We start from the raw sequence: 20,304 nt of genomic DNA on the forward strand, positions 1-20,304 counted from the left end.
TTCAATGAGCTAAAAGACTTTAATGTTTTTATTTTATTAGTGTAAAAACACACAGATTGTATATAGGTATAAAAATAAAACAAGACAATGAGAGCAGTGATGACCTAAAATATAACATGAGAATGTAACAATTGATACCAATTATACCCACACACATAATACAGTGTTAACTTGAGAACAAAGAAGAGCAGGTAAAGTTGATAGTTACATGAGAAGATGATGTCCTGATATTGTAGTGAGCATTTTGTTGTCATGATTTGAGTCCACTTGTCTTCTTAGAGGCAAAGTTCATTCCAATTGAAAAACACATTCTGATTTATCAGCTTTATGATGTGATGAGTAATGTGAAAGTGATCTCTTCAATGACATAAATGCACCATCCAGAGGAGATTATGGATTACTGAATGGTTTGATTATTCCCACAGGTCTAAGTTTTGCTTGATAGTAGCAACATTTCAAAGTGCAACATCTACTAAAATGTAATAAGGGTATCCTTTAATCTGTGAAATGATTACATTTCATCCAGGAAAAGCTGCACAAGCTGCATATCCCTACACACACACACACACACACACACACACACACACAACACTCACACACACACACACACACGCGCCACCACCCTTCACCACCACCATTTGCTCTTACAGGCTTCCCATGAAAATACTGAAAGCATAAGATTAATGCACTATTTTGAAACTAAAAAGGGTCGTCTGTTGTCCAGGAATTCATCTGCCATTTAATGATTTTCTCTTGTCACCTTAAAAACCAGTAGGTGGGTCACTACAGTGAATGCTCTATTGATTTGCCTTTAAGGCGGTAGATTGGCTGCTCCTGCTGTAGATGACCTTTTCAGAGCCAAAGACCTCACTCTTCTTTGAAAGACCTCCCTCTTGAACCAGCTGCTCTTTGGTGATAGTTGGCACTCCAACTGTCAGCACTTTCTTAGATCCTGAGACCCCTTCTGACAGTAGAGTACTTCCCTGAACAAGACGACCCTGGCTCCCCTTTAGCACTTTCGTTGACCCTGAAGGGGCCTTGCCTTTGACAACCATCATGGTCTGGGACCCAGACAAGCTCCCAGCTTGGATCAGGCCATCACTCCAACTATGGGTGTCACCATTCTCCACCAGCACCATTGCAGGGCCCTGGGCTTGTCCACTGGACATTAGTGTCTGCCCTTGAACGAATACTCCTTGGGCAGGTCCAGACTGTGTGTTGTTAACCAGTACCATGCCTTGAAGGTTGGTGGTTGGTGCCTCAGCCAGCAGCACAGTGTTGTGGACCTGTGGCTGGACTACATAATGCATTGGCTGCAACACAGGAGTGGTGGTGTAGTACACAGGCTGCTGCTGCTGCTGCATTAGGAGCATCTGGCCTTGATTTGCTAACCCTGTTTTCATTGTGTTCATCTCTTCCTTCACCTTGGCTGTACTTTCCTTTACAATTTCAGAGTGCTCCGTTGTCTTCCTGACCACACTCTGCTCCACTTTGGAGATGGCAGGCTCCAGTTTGGGTGGAGGGGAGAGCTTTTGTGCACTCATCAAACTTGATACTGAGGTTTGAGTATTGATGTAGGCATTAGGGGTAATGGGTAGCGCTTGTTTGTCATCACAAGAAATTGTCTTGCCACTGCACACCTCTGCGAGAGTCTTAAACTTTGGTCCAAGGTCATCAAGAAACTGAAGGTCATTGTCTGACTCCAAAAGGCTACAGCAGCCTACTGAGCCAGCAGAGGACCCTTGGCCCTCATAATCATACACCAACAAACCATCCTTCACGCCAAGGTTGTCCTCTCCGCTGACTGTCTTCTGTATAAAAAAAAAATCAATCAATAAAAAAATCAATACACTTTAAAAATAACGAAAGACATATTTATTGACGACAGTGACAGCCAATAAAAAGTGAATAATATCCACATCAACATTATTAGTTGCAACATTAACACGTGTGTTCACCTAACATCATTAGTAAAGCTACTACATATCACATTTAGTGTTAAAACTTTCCATTTAATTGGATTTAGTTGTCCATTTAGTTGTCAGCTAATTTCTCACCTGAGAGTAATACTGTGCCAGGAAGTGATGTGGCAGGGCCATGCTATCAAAAAATCCACCTTGCCTTGATTCTCTGGTCTCAAACTCTGAATGGAAATCAGTGAAACCCCTCATTTCTTGTCTGTAGTCAGTTGGAAAACCACCTTGATAGGTGCCAAATTTCATCCCATCAATGTCAGTGAGAGATGCCTCATAACCAAAACCTCCCGCTGGTGCCATTGCTCCATTTTTAACTGTGCCAATAGTCACATGTAGTGGCCCTTCCTATAAAAGTCATACAATTGTTAGAACAGTGAACAGTTTTTTATTGTGATTAAAAATCACTTTGAAGGAGCTTTCACAAAGACATCATCATCGATGCCGAGATTATTCCCGTTTTCAACACTTAAGGTAGTTGCAGTCTCACCGTGTTTTCTCCCGGCCCTTCGGTGCGGTAGTCAATAAGGTGTGACTTGGTCTCAAAGTCAGGCATTTCACTAAAGAGGTCTGGAAACTTTACAGCAGATCCACATAAGCAGAAGAACAGTAGCAGAGGAATGACTGTAAAAAAAAAGTTTTATTTAAAGTTAAAGCTACAAATGTGGTGTGAGGTCAAAAGAAGGTGCAACAGTTTTTCAGAATGTGTAAAATCCCTAAAATAGATGTAATTACTGGGATTCCTTTAAGCTTTGGTAAGCTTTGGGGGATTTTAAATTGTTACAAAAGTCTAATCTGTTTAATTTTTGTAGTTATTGGTAGCAAGTGTAGAATAGTTTGGTCTGTAATTACTTTTGGCTATGTATTTCCTATTGGGAGAGACACAGGGTTTATTAGGTAAACCCTGCTAGTACCAGTTTATGCCTCTTTTCCTAACCTGCCTTTATTCTCCATAGATTCCCTATAGATGGTGTTGTGATGTGATTGGCTGATTATATATTTATATAATTAAAAGCTGACCAAGTCTACCTATAAAGTAGTCAGTAAGTGTTTTATTTAAATTTCTAGGTAAGAGAGTTACATTTTGTTATGGTTCGAGTATCAGTATAATTCTTTCATTGTCCTTTTTTATCTTATCAAAATTCTCAAATAAAAAAAATCATATAATGCTTACTCAAGAGCAGTAGTAGGCCCGCTAGTATTAGCCCAATGCCCGCAGGTCCTAATGATGTTCTTTTTCTACCACGACCACTGCTGCCTTGGTTTCCACACACAACTCCATTCTCGCAGGTACAAACTTGGACCGTCATTCTCTGAGGTTCAGGGCAGGCGTGTCCCTGCTGATCCTTCACCACAAATTCCACTTCATAAACACCAGGCCAAAAAGCCTCCTGAGACCGCAAGATAGCTGTAGTGTCTGTCAGAAACCAGAAAAATGTGAAATAAGTATGTATATGCATTACTCATAGATTTAGTCTTAGAGTGTATATGACAGATTGTAATCCACATTTTTATCTCAAAATAAAATTTTAAAATTTGTAAAACAAACAAAGCAAACAACAGCAACAACAACACTTTAGTATATTGACCTTTTTTTGTCTTTTGTCATTGTTTTCTTTATTTAACTACTAACATCTAAAAAAAAAAAACACCCCAAAAAAACTGAAATCATCATCTCACCATTTAGACGCTCCACGTTCCATTTCCCTTTTGTGTTTTCTGGGATAATCTCAAAGTGAAAAGGGGGGCCATTAGGATATGCGTCTTGATCACTGGCATTCACAATTACAGCATTTTCTGTGATGCACAGAGTCTGGAAATTGCTGGTCAGGGTGGGGCAGTGGTCATTAGAATCTTCCACTTGGATGGCTATCGTACCAGTGGCTGTTTTACCAGGCATGTCTGTGGTGTAAAACCAGAAACAAACATATATAATCCAGTATTTATTTATTTATTTTTTTGCGTTGATATTTCTCCAGAGAGTTCTTCAACATTCATGCCGTACCATCTGAAATGCAGAGTATTTTGGCAGTATATGTCCCATTGACCAGGTATGGAGATTCCCTGTCAGGCATCTTGTTCAGTTTGATCTCAGCTGTCTCTGGGTCAATCGTTAGCCAGTTGTCAGGGTCTGAGCCTTTGGCATATCTACAGCAGAAATAGACCAGTTATGAGTATCACTATTATTGTGCACAGAAAGAGAAGCTGACACATATGTATGTGGACTGACTTGACTGCCTTAGCTGGTTGTCCAGTATCCCCATCTTTTGCAGGGTAGCTTGCAATAACATTTTTAATGTTAAAGGATTTCCCTTCCTCTGAGACAGGAATAGCTTTGATTTTAGGATCAAATCGTGGCCCCTCCGGCTGGTTCTTCACATTGATTTTGATAGGATAGGTTTTAAATCTTCCACTGCTTCCGCCACTTGCTCCACTTGCTCCACTTGCTCCACTTGCTCCACTTGCTCCACTGGCACCAGTGGCACCACCTCCACCACCACCTCCACCTCCACCACCGCCTCCAAATGCTGCACTTGCTCCACTGCCTCCACTTCCAACTAATGGATTCTTGTTCCTGACGGCTAAGCCTAGTTCAAGGTTCTTTACATCCTCATAATCCACAGCCTGTAAATGACGGATACAAGAACATATCTTTTAGCTCAAAAAATAATTAAAATGATTGATGACACATAAGAAACAATACAGTGTTTTATATGCATCTATAATTGGAGTGTTGCTATTGTTGATGCATTTTTGCTTTTTGTAAAACAAAAAGTATTATGGATTTTATATAAACTAACCTGCAAAATTATGCTCCTGTGCTATGTGTTATGAATGTTCTGAAAAAAATAGTTAAAGTAATGGGCAGTAGTCATATAGCAATGGCCAGTAAACCTCATACAGTGGTAATAGTTTTGTCTTCCAGCCAAGTACTACAGGGTAGTACAACAGGGACTTGACGCAAGCTGAATAAGCAAGTCAATGACAGCTTAAAATATTGGAAGGCAAAATTTAACGACTCCGAGCTTTATCGATAAGAGACACTTATCAAATTTTGGAATACTTTGAGTCTAAGTTCACATTGTAGGGTGTAATGCGTTCCAAAGTAACATATTATTGGAATGACATTATATAACTCTGTAACAAAGTAATGAAATGTGAAACCAAAGTAAAACAAATCTTCATATATGTGAATAGCACTCTTGTGAATGGCAGCATAGTCAACCATAGGAAACAATCATCACCCTGCAGTGATCAAGGTTCTGATCCTTACCTCATTCATAAGAGGGCCATTTGCCACAGAGTTTGACTTTGCATTTGCCAGATAGTAAAAAAGCTGAGTAACAGCACATAATTTCTTCTTAATTAAAAAGGTTGTACCTTGTCAAGCATTAAGATGCCTTCATTGGTGTTGGGGTCTGTTTTAATGCTGAAATACCCAGCTTCATTGCCTTTGACAATTTCAAACACAGCTTCCCAGTTGTCTGTGCCTTTTAGATCCAGGTCCTCTGCTTTGATTCTCATTACCTCCACTTGTTCTGTGTTCTCCTCAATGCTTCCTTCATACTGTAAGTGAAATGCATAACATGAAATTAGAGTTCAGCTGTGTCCGGATGTGTTCACTTTGCCCTAATCTCCTCCTATGTATATACTGTCTGTGCCACTCTGTTCTTGGTCACATCCTCACTCGTGTTGTGTGAGCCTCCTCAGTCTGTTCTGTCAGTCCTATCCTGCACATTATTTGTTTTCTGTGCCATTTGAAATAACTTTTTGATTTCAGCCAATGAAATAGTTATTTCAAGGAATGACATGCAATTGGCTATTGTTCACGTGTTATTGTAAGGTGACCTTGAGGGTCTGAAAGGCGCCTATAAATAAAATGTATTATTATTATTATTATTATTATTATTATTATTATTATAAATCAATTCATAATTCTATGTAATGTTCTTTTTTTCTGGATTTTTGGTTGATATTTTGCTTCTCCCATTAAAATGAAACCACGTTAAAAATGAATACTTTTCTCTCTATGTGGCAAAATCACAAATTCAGCAGGTGGTCAAATAAATATTTCCCCTGCTGTATATGTTAATATAGAGAAATGTAAGGAAGAGAGGTACCTGATCTTTTTCCAGTCTGGGAGGATTGTCATTTACATCAAGGATATTTATGGTAATAGTGGTAGTTCCGGTGTTTCCCTCTGGAAGTCCATTTCGATCTTGACCTTTTATCGTCAGAATGTACTTACTACATGTCTGAAATTAAAAGACATCAAAATAGTCATTAAACAAATACGTTTGTACAATACTGGAGTTAGAACAGAGACTTGGGATGTTATCAAGATGTTTCATTCATCATTTTTGTCATAGTATCTAACTGAATGGACTGAATGAAAATAATCATTGTTATCTTCTAATTACTTAAAGGATTTGAGTTTCATTCACACAAACACAACAGAGACTTTTATTTATGGATTTGTTAAATAGGGTAACAAGGACCCTCTGCCTTTACTGTATCCAGAATATTTGCCCTTGGATGTTTGCTCTGGCTTGGTAAGCTTGTTCCATAATAATGGCTCTAAAGGCCCTTTCTGAGGACACAGAGATCGAGGAATGAATATGACAGGCCATCGAAACACAAAATAAAAAACAAGCTCTATTGTGTCGAGGACTGTGGTTTACTGATAAAACCTGCCCCTTCAGCTGCCACTGATTTTACTATATGCTCCAGTTTATAAACAAATTTTTTTTTCTGATAAATAGTTATTTCCCCCCCCCTCCCCTATATATAGCCATATATAGTGGTTATAGATCTCACCACTATCCCATCTTATTAAAAGAACTTTCTTGAATCACATAGTCAAACATACAGTCTAAACTGAACACTGTTAGTATAGTTCATACCTCTCTGTCCAGAACAGGCCTTTTAACAAAGATGGATCCACTTTGTCTGTCTATGTAGAACATATCTTCCGCTGGATTCTGAACTATGATGCTATAAGCAATCTGAGAATTGAGATTTCCTGGTTCATCAGCATCAAATGCAGTGACTGTCGTAACCAAGGTATCTGTAGCATTAAATGAAATAACAAAACAAAACTCAATTTAATTTGAATTTTAAATTTTAAACAAAACTTAATTTCACATTCATTGACACTGTACATGAGAAAAACAGACATTCTGTTCTCCATATTGATATTGTGCAGTGTCCTGCCCTGGTTTTAAAACAATGATACAAACTTGTCAAGAAGAGCTCCTAACTGTTGTGTGCCAAATAATGCTTTTTACATAATGAGCAAATGTTAACAGAAAATTGTTATTTACAAGATCAGACAATAAATAAATATAAAATAATAATAATAATAGTGAAATAACATGAACTGCAGAACGCAGGCTGTCTGTAACCTCCAGCAGCTCATTGGAAAGACTTTAGCAATTTGATCACTCAATTACACAAACACTAGAAAAATCTAAATCCTTTTTGTTTAATTTATAATTCAATCATTTCGTTTTACACCGCTCACTACCATTACAAATTTGAATGAGATTCACACCACTGACCTTTAGGACTGAGCTCATCTACTTCAACAGGTTCAACATCTGGAAATACTGGAGAGTTGTCATTCTCATCTACAACCTTGATTCGTAAGTCAATTTTTTTTTCTGCAATTGTGCCATTCTTGTACATAGCAACACCAGACAACTGAAAGAGTAGTAGATAGAAATGTAACCATTGTTGTTCGTTATTTAGCTTGACATAAACTACAACGCCTTGCAGTGTGGATTTACCACCAGTAAAGGTGCATTTTACAAGTTTAGGTGACAAAGGTTAGTGAAACCAATTTAGTATCAGAGCAAATACTATATATTACAGTGAGCAACAGAAAAAATATCTTTGTAGAACGTTATATTATCATGGCAAAATTGGTCTTTCTTCTTTTCTATAAAATGCCATCACTTCATCTTTCTTTACACAACTATGACTGAAATGGTATCCTGTAACCTTTAACATGTTTCTAATTGGCCATTGATATGGTCGACAGCTGTGGTCACATGTTTACATGCATTCATCATAGGCATGAGTGCCATGGTCGTTTGGAACTTTTAATTATTTCTTTGAAGTGGTCCCAATTATATATACAGGCTTTTAAGCACAGTCCACATTCATTTGTGCAATGTATCAGCAGCACTGGGAGCAAATAGTTCCAGAACATGGTGCAATCATCACCATGCTGAAAAGCTGGTACAGGGTTTTCTGGGCTTGAAAGACCGAATAGCCTAATCTTTGTCTCGTCTGAGCAATAAAGCGCAATTTTGCCTTGATCATGTGGGCAGATATAAATCTGTGTCAAACTTTGAAGTCGTAGATTTTGGAGCAGGAGCTTCATTCTTGGTCAGCACCCTCTCAGTCCATGGTGATGTAAAACTCACTTCACTGTGCACAGTGACTCTGGTGTTCCAGCAGTTTCCAGTTTATGGCAGGCTTGAGTGTTAGAGGTTCCTGGATTGTTCCTGAACATCTGAACCAATGTCCTCTCATCTGAGGGTAACAGCTTGGATCTTCTTCCAGAACTTGGCAAAGTGGTGGCATATCCAAAAACTTGTACTTGTATATAATTATTTTGATGATGACCTTGGAATCTGTAGTTGTTTAAGAGTGGTGAGAGGTGACCTTCCTAACTTTTTTAGATCTGCAATTCTCCTCCTTAGTTATTCACTAAGTTCCTTGGACTTTACCATTGTTCTGAGTTCTTAGTGAATCCAGTGAGTGGTTCAAAAAAATCCTTTTTATGCTGTTAAAGAGAAACTACCTGTTGTAGTCAATCATGACTAACTCACTAACGAAAAGTTAATGAGTCAGTCAGCCTGTACAACGACTGTGCAGCCGAAATGCTGTACAATCATTTGGAAAAATGATTGACATTGGATTTTTTTTTTAGTCCTTTATTTAACCAGGTAAAAAAAAAAAAATCTCATTGAGATTAAAAATCTAATTTCCAAGAGAGACCTGGCATCATGGCAGCAAAAGTCAAAAATACATGTACCACATGAGTACATAAAAAGAAGAGGTCAAAGAAATGGCCCAAAATTACCATGACATTCATTCCGATGATGAGTATTTGTAAACGTCCACCACAGCTGTAGATAATTCTTAAACTATGTAGACTAAAGCACTGTATGAATGTATTGCTTAATGTTTTTTATAGTCTGAGGTGGTCATTAAGACGAGGAAAGGCGTATATAAATGGCAGTCCATTTTGAATTATCTTAATATTTAATGTATTGAGGACAGCTGTTGAATCTTATTCCATACCAAAGAAGAACTACAGGAGGACTCACGTTGTAAGTATCGATCACTTCCCTGTCAAGCAATTTAGTGACACGAACATCACCAGAATGTTGGTCAACCACAAAGACATGGAAAGGATATTGGTTTGCCCCAACACCTTCCAGGGAGTAGAGAAGATTTGAGCCAAACTGAAGATCGGATCGAATCTGAAACACAAGGTGGAAGACTTCATTATTTCACCACATATGCACCAAAAAACTGAAGTTGTCTATTTCTTTAAATAATTTGTTTTTAACATGAATTCTTATTATGTGTGAAACTGATTTATTCTTATTCTTACAGCTGGTGGTGTTAAATTGTCAAATAATAAAACATTTTTTAAACAGTATGCTAATAATCAAAATCAAAATATTTCAATACATAAAGGAAATTAGGGGGTCACAGGTGCTCCAAGACAGTAACTAACTAAACTAAATTAAATAATACAATAAGGAAATAAAAGAAAGAAAGTAAAGAAAGTAAGAAAGAGAGGTTAAAGTATGGAAAACTAAAGCAGGCTGCATGATGGCTGACACATGCACACTAATTATAGGTAATAAGTTTATTACAATTCTTCAGTGTTCTCTTCTATATGTTTTTGGTTGCATAACTTTCAAATAATAATCTGAATGCATTTGAAATCACTGTCAGCAAGCAAGAAAATAATGGGGGTTTAAAGATCCCTTCACAAACAATTAGACAGTCTTTATATTTCATGAAAGCCCTCTTACAATTGGCACAACCAAATCCAATAGGATCCCTATTTTGAGCCAGCACCTAGAAATGCTAATGCTATTGTTCAGAGGACTGATTGCCCAGTGGTTTCTTACAGTCGATGCTTTATCTATAACATAAAATGTTTCAGAAAAGGTTAGGCGATACCTGAAGAAAAACCATCTTGGTGGCACTAAAAAGTCATGGTTAAACATTGAATTACTTCACTGATACATGGGTATTTTTTGTTTATGACAGGCATTTATGCTTAATAATCAGGAGACAGAATTAAAGTGAAATTAAGTATCAGTGACTTACCTTAGCAATCGCCTTCTCTTTAGTGTAATCGAAATTTTCCTTAAGAGGCTTTGGAGGAAGAACCCATTCTCTCTTTTTTCTTACCAAACTGGATCCAGAGTTGTGATTCTCTACAGCAAGAGCTTGGAGCTATAACACAACAGACACAACACAACAAACTTCAATACTCTTACATAATAGCGTTAGTGTCTGTGACCCAGAGTTTATGTTTTGGGCATTTTTGACCTTGTTTACTTTTATTGTAGTGATCTGTCATCCTATTTGCTGGTGCTTCCTCGCTTCCTGATATGAATAGTTCTTAGTTTCTTGTTCGTTTAGTCTCATTCTTTTTGTGTCCTAGTTGTCTGTCTCGTGTGTTCCACCCAGCTTGTCAGGCCTCCCTCGCTCTTTGTCGCTGTGTTGTGTTTCCTGTTTTATTTTGTCTGGTTAAGTCTGATTGGTTCCTCGTTCCACAGCTGCCTCCACTTCCCTGATCATCCTGCTGTGTATTTATTGGGTGAGTTTCCCTTTGTCCCTCGTCGGATCATCAGTTCATCTGCTCATGTTTAGTTTTGCCCCGGTTAGTTTTAATTTGGGTCCACTCTCTTTCCACTTCACACGATCTGCCACCGCAGACCGTGACAATAACATTTAGGGCAAAATTAGAGTTTGTTTGATTCTAACAATCAAATTAATATTTAGTATGACCACCTTTATTCTTTAACTTTCTTAGGCAAACTTTCTTGTAATTTAAGTAGTTTTCAAGAACAATGCTTGTCTCTTTTGCCTGCTAACTGCGTTTTGTCTCATTCTCTGTCAAGATGATGTTGAAGTCTCTAACCTCTTAATACCTAGTGTGACATATTTGATACATACAGTTTTTGTGAGTTTCAAAACTTCTACATTATCAGTTTGATTTCCCCCTCCTGAAAAACCTAAAAAAAGTGGCACAACACACTTTAAGTAATTAAAAAAAATGCCAGATGTAGCAAATACAATACAAATTAAAAGTCATATATGGAAGTTAAAATCTTATTAATATTTAAACAGTTTTGTCAGATGGTTCAATAAACTCTCCATTTCTCCAACTTTCCAAAAAAGTTGACTTTTCTGGCAATTATTTCATCATTCACTGTGGGTTTTTCTATCCATGTATCCTTTTAGTGTACTGACAGTACACTAAAATTATACAATATAACTGTCATACAGAAAGATGAAGCCACTCAGATGGTCCTGGCTATACTTCTGTTCTGTTTTCAATTCCATCAATAGTTCCATCAGTAGTTCCATCAATTTTGACAAGAATTTCCACCGTGTTTAACCATGGCTGTAGACACTGGATGTTGGAATATCTCAGCCTTTTCTCCCTGTTTTCCTATTTTAAGAATGCCTTGTTAACAGCCACCCTTCCACTAGGACCATTTCTGAAAAGGCTTCAGTGACCAATAGATGGACCAAATTGAGTGTGAGATTCTTCTCCTAAGCCTTGCGTCAGTTTTTCCCACTTCTGTAGACATAGCTTTAAGATGCTGTCCATGTACAGCACATATTTTTTTAGGCTGGCCGCATTCTTTTTTGTCCTTCACTTTTCTAGCTCCTCAAATTTGTCAGGGACATATTAATGATAATATATGTCAGCACTCTTAGGACCCAGTTTTATATTGATATAGTTTATTTTTGCTCTCACGTTTACACAGACTTGTTCTTTATTAGTCAGGATCAACGTTAGAAAGCCTTGCCAGACTGTTTGTCTTTGAAAACATATAGAGGACTTCTGCCCTGTTTTAATCATCCTGATGTCAATGATGCGTTCAGTATCACTTGTATTGCCTTCGATATGTGCAAAACTACACAATTAACAACATGAGTGTCAAAAGTGTCAAAACATTAAAGTAATGTTAAATGGTTAAACAGAGAGACAGACAAGGAAACCTGAACAGACATCAAAAAGATAATGAAACCAAAACTAGAAAAAAAAAACCATTTTAAGTGTATCTGATGTCTGATATCCTCGTGTTTGTGTTGTTCCTGTGATATGAAAATAATGCTAGTTCAGGCTTGTCATTGCATTGTATGTCGTATGTTATTAATGTTGGTTTATTAGTGATAGTTTTTAAAAACTATATTGTCATTATAATACTGGTCCAGGATCAGCATCACAACTGACCAATGGCAGTAAATAATAGGAACAACACCAGCACACTTCATCACATACACCCCTGTATGTCATACCTCTCATTAATCTAAGTGGAAAGGAGCTGAAAGTAACTTTAATGTAAATGGCTCGACCTTTACATTTTCTATTCTAATGTTTTGAAATTAGAATCACCAGTTAATCTAACGTAAGTCGGTAAACAGCTTTCTAGCTGGTAAAGTATTGGCATCACAGGAGAAACACACCCAATCACTCCATCTAGAGAAAATTTTCACATGGAATACTTCAAGCTTCCAGAGAAGGGAGTGCTAAGTAGAAGATGCACGGCCAAGTATGCAATGACGGCTAAACATTTTCAATTACACCTAGTTATAACTACTATCAGTGAGTTGGATGAGGAGAAAATTATGTTGTGTTTCTATATAATAGCAACAACTCATTTGCTGAAACATCTTCCAGAATTCAGATAACAAAAAATAAACAAAGACATTTCAAAACCAGTTTTGTTAAGTGGTGAAATAGCTTTTTCTTTTTTGTCTTCTTCTTTACTTTTTAAATTAAAAAAAAAGCACTGAACTCACCGCAAACACCAGCAACACAAACACGGGAAAAGAAGCCCGAGTCATGATCGGGGAAAACTCCAAACGAATGTTATCCGATCAAGTGAACCGACAGAGTTCTGGAGGCTATGCTTCCTGAATGTGACAGCTGAAGTGAGATGAGGTGGCTTATCACAGAGCTTATCAAGGAGGAGGGACTCTTTCTCCCTCGCTCTAGCTCAAATACACAATGACACCCCCCCCCCCCACAGGATCAAATTCAAGAGAAACATAGATAGTCGATCTTTTACATGACTGTTCATGTAAAGACTCCTGTGTAAGTGTGTGAAGTGAGGGCAAAGCCAGGGCCTTGTAAGGTGAAGCATGTAAAGGTAACTCAAGGTAACTTTAATGCCAGTGTTATCTGGATTCACTTATCACAACATCAGCAATCAACTGTTTCATGTAGCTGGATAACAACATGCTAAGTTAACCCAGGTTTTATTCTAAGCATTTACATGACAGAGTTGGCGTTGGCAGCATGTGGCCATCCGTAACTATAAATAAGTGTTGTACCAGCAGAAAGACTGATTTTACAAGGGCAGATAAAACTTTGTAGCCGTATAAATGTCTGTAATAAATAATAAAATTATTAATAATAAAAAAGTTGGACAGTAGTTTAGTATTAAAAACCTGTTCGAATGTTTGCGTGCTATGTTTAAGAACAGAAAAGAGCTACTATTTTTGGCCTATGTGTAAGTTAACAGACTTATCAATATGACACTGATATAGTCGACACCTTCATAACTTATTACTATCATAGGTTTGAGGAGTCTTTCAGCAATGATGGCACTTTTTTCCAAAGAGACTGGTCAGTTGTCCGAGATCAATAGATGTAATTCTATACCTGCTCCAGAGCAGGTGAAGTTTGAGAAGGAGATTGAACGGAGGGAGACGGACAAAAAGGACGAGACAAACAAACCTAAAGACAGGACTGACTTAACTGGGAGACATAAACTAGAAATACTGATAAACTCAAGAGCGCAAGCAAACTGAACTAGAAAATAGAAGACACACACAGAGAAGATAATAATGAATAAAATAGACTCAAAATTGTGTAAACAGAAAACACTGGGTCAGTAATCCAGGTAATTTTCACTTCAGCCACAGTTTATTAATTTAAGTATTTATTTGTATTATATGTTGTTTTCCTTAATATGTCAATATAGTGAACTTGGAAAGTGTTAACTGAGGTTCCATGCAGTCTGATTTTTAAAAATGTGTTTATTTTTTTCTCCATGAGAAGTCAGACCCTTCTGAAAGATTGAATTCACTGTCCACACTTACATTAATTATTCATGATTTCTTAGACTTTTCCCATTCAAGTTTGAAAGAGTTTTTTCTGTGGGTTTACCAGTCAAAATGTGAAATTCTTTTTGAAAATAATATCCTCTCTAAAGACAGTGACTGTCCATACTATGAACTATTTGTTTTTAAATAAATGGTAAATGGTCTGGTTCAGCAGCACTTTTCTACAACTTTCCTATTTTTTAATCTATGCTTAAGTGCTCTGACAGTCCCACACATGCATCCTTCGATTGACGCATCACAGAAGGAGCAGCCAGGATCAGTAGATGACCTGCTCTACTACCAAGTCATTACTGTTTATCCAGGTCCAAATGAATGAATGTGTCGAAAAGATTAGAACAAAATACATGATTTTAGAGCAACCCTGAATTTGTTGGATGAAAATATTAAGCAAAGAACAACAGCGCTCACTGTTGGGTTTGATAATATGTGCCACACCCAGACAAGTCATATAGTCTAAACATGTATGTCATTGTTTTTGGTTAGGTTTTTTTTTTTTTAGGTATATACCTTATTTTGGGCACTCAGATATATATATCCTTATATGCTGCCATGAGTATTTCCCACTCATGATTTGGATTTCTTCTGTTAGTGTATACTGGCCTTTGTTGAATATGAACCTTGTTAATCCTTGTTTTTATTTTAAGCCTGTGTTCTATTGTCATATATTCACCATAGATATGGTTTGTTTGTGTAAAGTGCTACAGCCTGAAGATAACCTCGTGGCTTCTTCCAACAGGAAGAGGTGTGCTGATATATTCACACAATGTATAGAATCATCTATAGCTCAGGTAATAGCATTTTTCTAGTCTTAGTAATCACCCAAAGCACTCCAGACTACAAGCCAGATTTTACCCATCTTCATCTAGCTCATATGATTAACTAATTCGGAATCACCAGTTAACTCAAAACATGGCTTAAGACAAGGGAGGGAGGGAGCAAATCCCATACAAGTGCAGGGAGAACATGCAAATGTTTTACTTCTGATATTTATCTAACGGAAAAAGCAACTGAAATGTGAGAGCAATTCTGTGGAACTCCATAATCAACTTAAGTGTTTGGAACCGCCCAAGACTGTCATAGTCAGGAAAGGTGTGGTGTTTTTCCACTTCAAAACAGGTGTGTCTCTATGAGTCATCATGCTACAAAACCAGTTTTTAATAGCACTGAGTTCCTACCTTAGGGCAGATACTGCCGTTGGAAATTTGGATTGGTTTAGCTAGGGGAAGAAAAAAAAGAATGTTGGCTGCAGAATACAGAAATAAAAGCAGCTGAAGAAGAGTTTTTGGCATGGTTAGATTGTTTTTGTCAAAACACAGGGAGGGGCCAGTCAACCAGGTTCAGTGTTCTCACGTCCTGTTCCAGGAAGTTTCACAGTGTTTGTAGATTGTCAGTGAATAGATTTGTAGTTTATTGTATGTTCATGTTAAAGCTTTTACAGTTTTGCCAGAAGGTTGTAATTTTGACAAAAGGAACAAGATGACTAGGTACAAATTTCAACCAGCGAGTATTGAGATATAGGTATTTGGCTATGCAGAGTAAAGCACTCTCAAGTAAAGGAGTATGCATATATGAAATTTTCTACATTGTGATAAACCCTTGCATGCAATACGTTTGTTCCTGTTCCTGTATTTTCCTGGTATAAGTGCAGCAGAAAAACTGGGTACAAAAGTGCTGTATAGGAACCAGTCCATTCAATAATTCAGTAATTCATCTGGCAAAATAAAATCAGTTTACACTATTAACACTGTATAGGAAACCCTTCTAGGTGTGCAATCAAGGGGAGATTCGAGAACTGAAATCGGGACCAGTTTAACAACAAAAAGGTGGGAAGCAGCAACCTATGCAAATCAGTGACAGCGAAATGATCAACTGAAATACCACCTCTCACCCCCTTACCCACCCCAGTTGCTTATCATGTGGTTTATGGTGTTGTGATGTGGATATGTGTGTGCTCTCTTTGTTTTCTGTTCTCATGCTGACCTCCCATAAGGAGCCCAGCAGAAATAAAAGCAATTAATTATTTGATTAATTAATTGATCGATAAATACACTCACATCTATTAATTTTAAACCAAACAACAATACACAATAAAATAACAACCACAAGCTACAAAACTTGATGGCACAAGGATGGACAGCAATGGGAAAGGCATGGTTAGCAACAATACTGAGCTATAATACTCAGGCCTAGAACGTATCCCCTACACCAGTATCACCAGTCTTGTGCTGTCCAGTTTTGGTGAGCACATATTGCTTGTAGCCTCAGATTCTTGTTGTTAGCTGACAGGAGCATTACCCGGTATGATCTTCCACTGCTATAGCACATCTGCTTCAAAGTTTGATCTTTTGTGTATTCAGAGAAGTGATTATTTAACTACTGTTGCCTCTCTATAAGCTTAAAGTGGATGAGCATGTCTGGCAAAACAACCACACATTCAAAGTCCAGTAAAATCTCCTTTCTTCGTCCTTTGTACCAGGTTAGATCATTACATGCATGTTAGCTGGCTGAAGCAATTATAAGTATGCATGAGGATTCTGGCAGTGAATTGTTGTGTTCTGTACAGGGGCTGGTTGAAGTGGGTCAGAAATCATAGGATAGAGTCATATGTTTCAGACTGGTTGAGAAAACAGTGCTTCAGTTGACTGGGTTTAAAGTGTTTCACCTACCAGTTAGCGAAGAGCTGTTTACTGTCATCAAGGGATAGTACCACAAACAACAGGCTGGTGAGCTACTTATGCTTGTGCTGTGGTGGCTCCCTCTGTGAGTTCCGGAGAAGACAATAGTTATAAGATACAAAAAGCTAAAGTGAAACTAAGTGTTAAAGTAAAGTTAAAAGATGCCGCTGCATTTTTTTGAAGACTGCACACATACACATTTGCGTAGGTTGCACACTCCCTCATTTCAGAGTGCTTCACTCTGCATAGCCAAATACCTTTGCAAATGACACAGTCACAGACAGAGACGGTGTGGTGTTTTCTTTCACTTGAAAACAGGTGTGTCTGTATGAGTCATGGTCCCAGAAAATAAAAGTGTCTATAACGTCAGTTAATGTCTATCTTAAACATCTACTTTCATGAATTCTGCATGAAAAACAATTAACAAAAGACTATCAATGGGAAAAAAAAACACTTTTCACTGACCTATAACAGGATGGTAAACGTATTAGAAAGTCAACTAGGCAGCCAGAGTCTGGAATGTCTGCTACTGACTACCCATCAAAGCAATATGCAAAAGTGAATTTCTTCCTGTATGGACATGCTTTTAGACATTCACTGTTAAATGAATGACTAAGTTAAAGGAGGGTGGAGTGGGGGGGTTTCTGCTGTCCAAAAAGTCCGCTGAATCTTTGGGAGGAAGGTTTTTGTGCCAAATGCTGATCACACACTGAGTCAAACAGTCAAAATTAAGGTAAAAAAAATTGTCTCAGAATCAGTTTCCTCACCAAATCCAGATTTTGTGCCTCCATTAACTACACTAAGATTGCTGTTGCTCTTTTGTAACCTATGGCCATTGGTATTTGTAATTTATAAATATTATATCATTATTATTTATTATTCATAATGGTCATGATCAGAAGAAGAAGAATTTATTAATTATAATACATTGGGAATCTGCTTTATCACAGTAGCTAAAATATGAAAAAAATGAAATAAAAATAAAACGACTGACTGAATAAAATCATGTATAATTAAGTGCATGGCCAAAAACAAACACGCTGAATTTCTCAGTAAGTCGTCAAGTAATGTTGGGAAATTTTTAATGGAACCAGAATGGTTCCACAACAAACATGAAAACACAGGGTGTAAGGACGGAGAGGTGTGTCTGTCTGGTTTTTCAGGTTAGGCTTCTCTGTTATGTCCCTGATCTTCTTCCTTTGTCCTCTAAGCTCCCTCCCCACTCGAGCTTTTACAACATTGCCTCTATAGTTTAAAGAAACCTGTTGTAGATTACCATGAGAAATTACATAAGCCATTCAAACAAAGACGATGTCTGCACAGAAGACTAGAGAACCTTTAAATTTTGTGTCGTTTTGGTAGTTTTACAACATTATTTGAAAACAATGAAGTGATGATTCATGTAGAAATATACTTTACTGTAGCTAAATTATAAAACACTTAGTTCTGCTAGACCACATTATCAATAAAAGTGCCAAGTATTTTATAAATGAACTACAATGGCAAAAAGACTAAAATATCTGTGTATGTATATAAAACATTATAAATAAATGCATATGTTAGAATTTTTAAAAAAAAAGCAAGCACACTGTATTATTAATTAATTAATTATTAATCCTTATGATTAATTGCAGAACCCACAATATGTTTCTGTGTCACGTTACCAGCTTTATAGTTGTGTGGACTGAATTAATGTGATGTTTAGTTACACAACCACACAAAGGGGCGACCGTGGCTCAGTGGGTTGGGAAGCGCATCTGTAACCGGAAGGTCGCCGCATTTTGCAAAAACAAACCAAGAGTTTCTCACAGCAGAGGAACGGGATATTCTTCGATGGCCAAGTGTCTTGTTCTCACCCCAATAGACTATGCTATTATTTATTAAATTAAAAAAAACTATGTAGAAAGACCCACAACAACCAGTAGCTTAAGGTGGCTGTGAAAAAAAAGACCTTACATGACTGAACATGTATTACTTGTTTGGAAACCATTCAGATGCCATGTTAACAGTTCACTGGAATTCTCTTCTGTGGGAAAGAACAAAGCTGTGACAGGTTGGTTGTTAAGTCTTGTTGTTTTTATGTAACATAACACTCATTTCCAAGAAGGAAGTGGCTCGGCAGTCAATTCCATTTAATTATATCTCTTCTATAGAAGCCACACCACAAACTGCATCAGCTAATAAAATTAAAAAAAAACAACACAAAAATATCAACACTGTCTGGGTGCAGCGGAATCATGCTTAACCAGCATGTATGTGTCATCAATGGAAGTCCCCCAGTGTATGATAGTGCCCTGGTTTAACCTCCTAAGACCCGAACTCTTCCACGGCATGCATTCTTAATTTCTCTTTGATATTTGGGCTGATTGGGACCTGATGAATACCTAATTTTTGTTTCTAAGAAAAATGAGAGCCACATGTGAGGATATTCATTTAAAATTGTGATAGAACAGTTGCAGTATAATGTCCTCGTAAGTGGATATCAGGCCCTTGTAGAGCAAGATTTAGTATTTTGGTCTAATTAACCCAAAAGGTGATGTCGCCAGGTCCTAGGAGGATAATGATGAAATAATATGGGAAATGAATATTAAGTCTTATCTGTACAACTATATATATTTTTAAATATATGTGCAAAAATCTTTATGCATGTTATTCTTTTCAGCTCCATGTCTACTGTATAAATACATATATGATTACATACATATATACACAAGAGTGTGTCTGTGTGTAGTGTATATGGCTGAGTCTGAGGTTTGCTTGACTCCTGTGGGACATTGTCATGGAGGACGGAGGGTTGCCACTCCGTACCAAGTTTAACTGGTTGTTGGTGCTCTCCAGTTTCTTTGTCTTCTCCTCTCTTATTACGAGTATGAGTTTTTTATAATCTGGTAGGACATTGCTAATAACTTTAATTTCTGTATTTTTAAAAGCCAGCTGTCAATAAGCTTGAGTGGGATCTTTGGTTCAGGTCAAAACGTCATTCATATTTTTAAAACAAATGTAGAAATGAAAAAGATTTTCACTTTGGTTCTGAATGCTGAAATGAACAAGGGAGTTGAGGGAGTGAAAATAAACCCTACATGTATTAAGTGAAGGTTTTTAGTGCGTGTATAGCACCATCTTGTGCCAGTACAAAATGCGACGTCACTGGATTCATTTGGTGCACCAGTAGTACACTGGACTGGCAAGCTGGAATCAGACAGTGTTTGGTTTTTCAGCAGAAAACTGACTGAATTTTTGATTGGTAAATT

General features: G+C 37.4%; 1 protein-coding gene across 2 annotated transcripts; it reads right to left on the minus strand.

The window, feature by feature from the left end:
• Positions 1-13,192, minus strand: LOC102298791 (desmoglein-2). 2 transcript variants are annotated; one of them, XM_005938389.3, is made up of 14 exons: positions 13,050-13,192; positions 10,335-10,463; positions 9,314-9,469; positions 7,535-7,676; positions 6,878-7,041; positions 6,095-6,229; positions 5,355-5,540; positions 4,204-4,598; positions 3,979-4,121; positions 3,654-3,875; positions 3,148-3,390; positions 2,464-2,597; positions 2,058-2,321; positions 1-1,808 (listed from the first exon to the last, which is right to left on the minus strand). In XM_005938389.3, exons 1-14 carry the CDS (start codon positions 13,092-13,094, stop codon positions 798-800), a joined length of 3,369 nt encoding a protein of 1,122 aa, XP_005938451.1. In that variant the 5' UTR covers positions 13,095-13,192; the 3' UTR covers positions 1-797. The 2 variants fall into 2 exon arrangements, with proteins under 2 accessions (XP_005938451.1, XP_005938450.1); XM_005938388.3 differs by having other exon boundaries at positions 1-1,811.
• Between the last annotated feature and the right edge of the window lie 7,112 nt (positions 13,193-20,304).

This window comes from Haplochromis burtoni, unplaced genomic scaffold (genome assembly GCF_018398535.1).
Source record: "Haplochromis burtoni strain Fernald_Lab_line unplaced genomic scaffold, NCSU_Asbu1 Contig_249, whole genome shotgun sequence".
In the NCBI taxonomy this organism is placed as follows: domain Eukaryota; kingdom Metazoa; phylum Chordata; class Actinopteri; order Cichliformes; family Cichlidae; genus Haplochromis; species Haplochromis burtoni.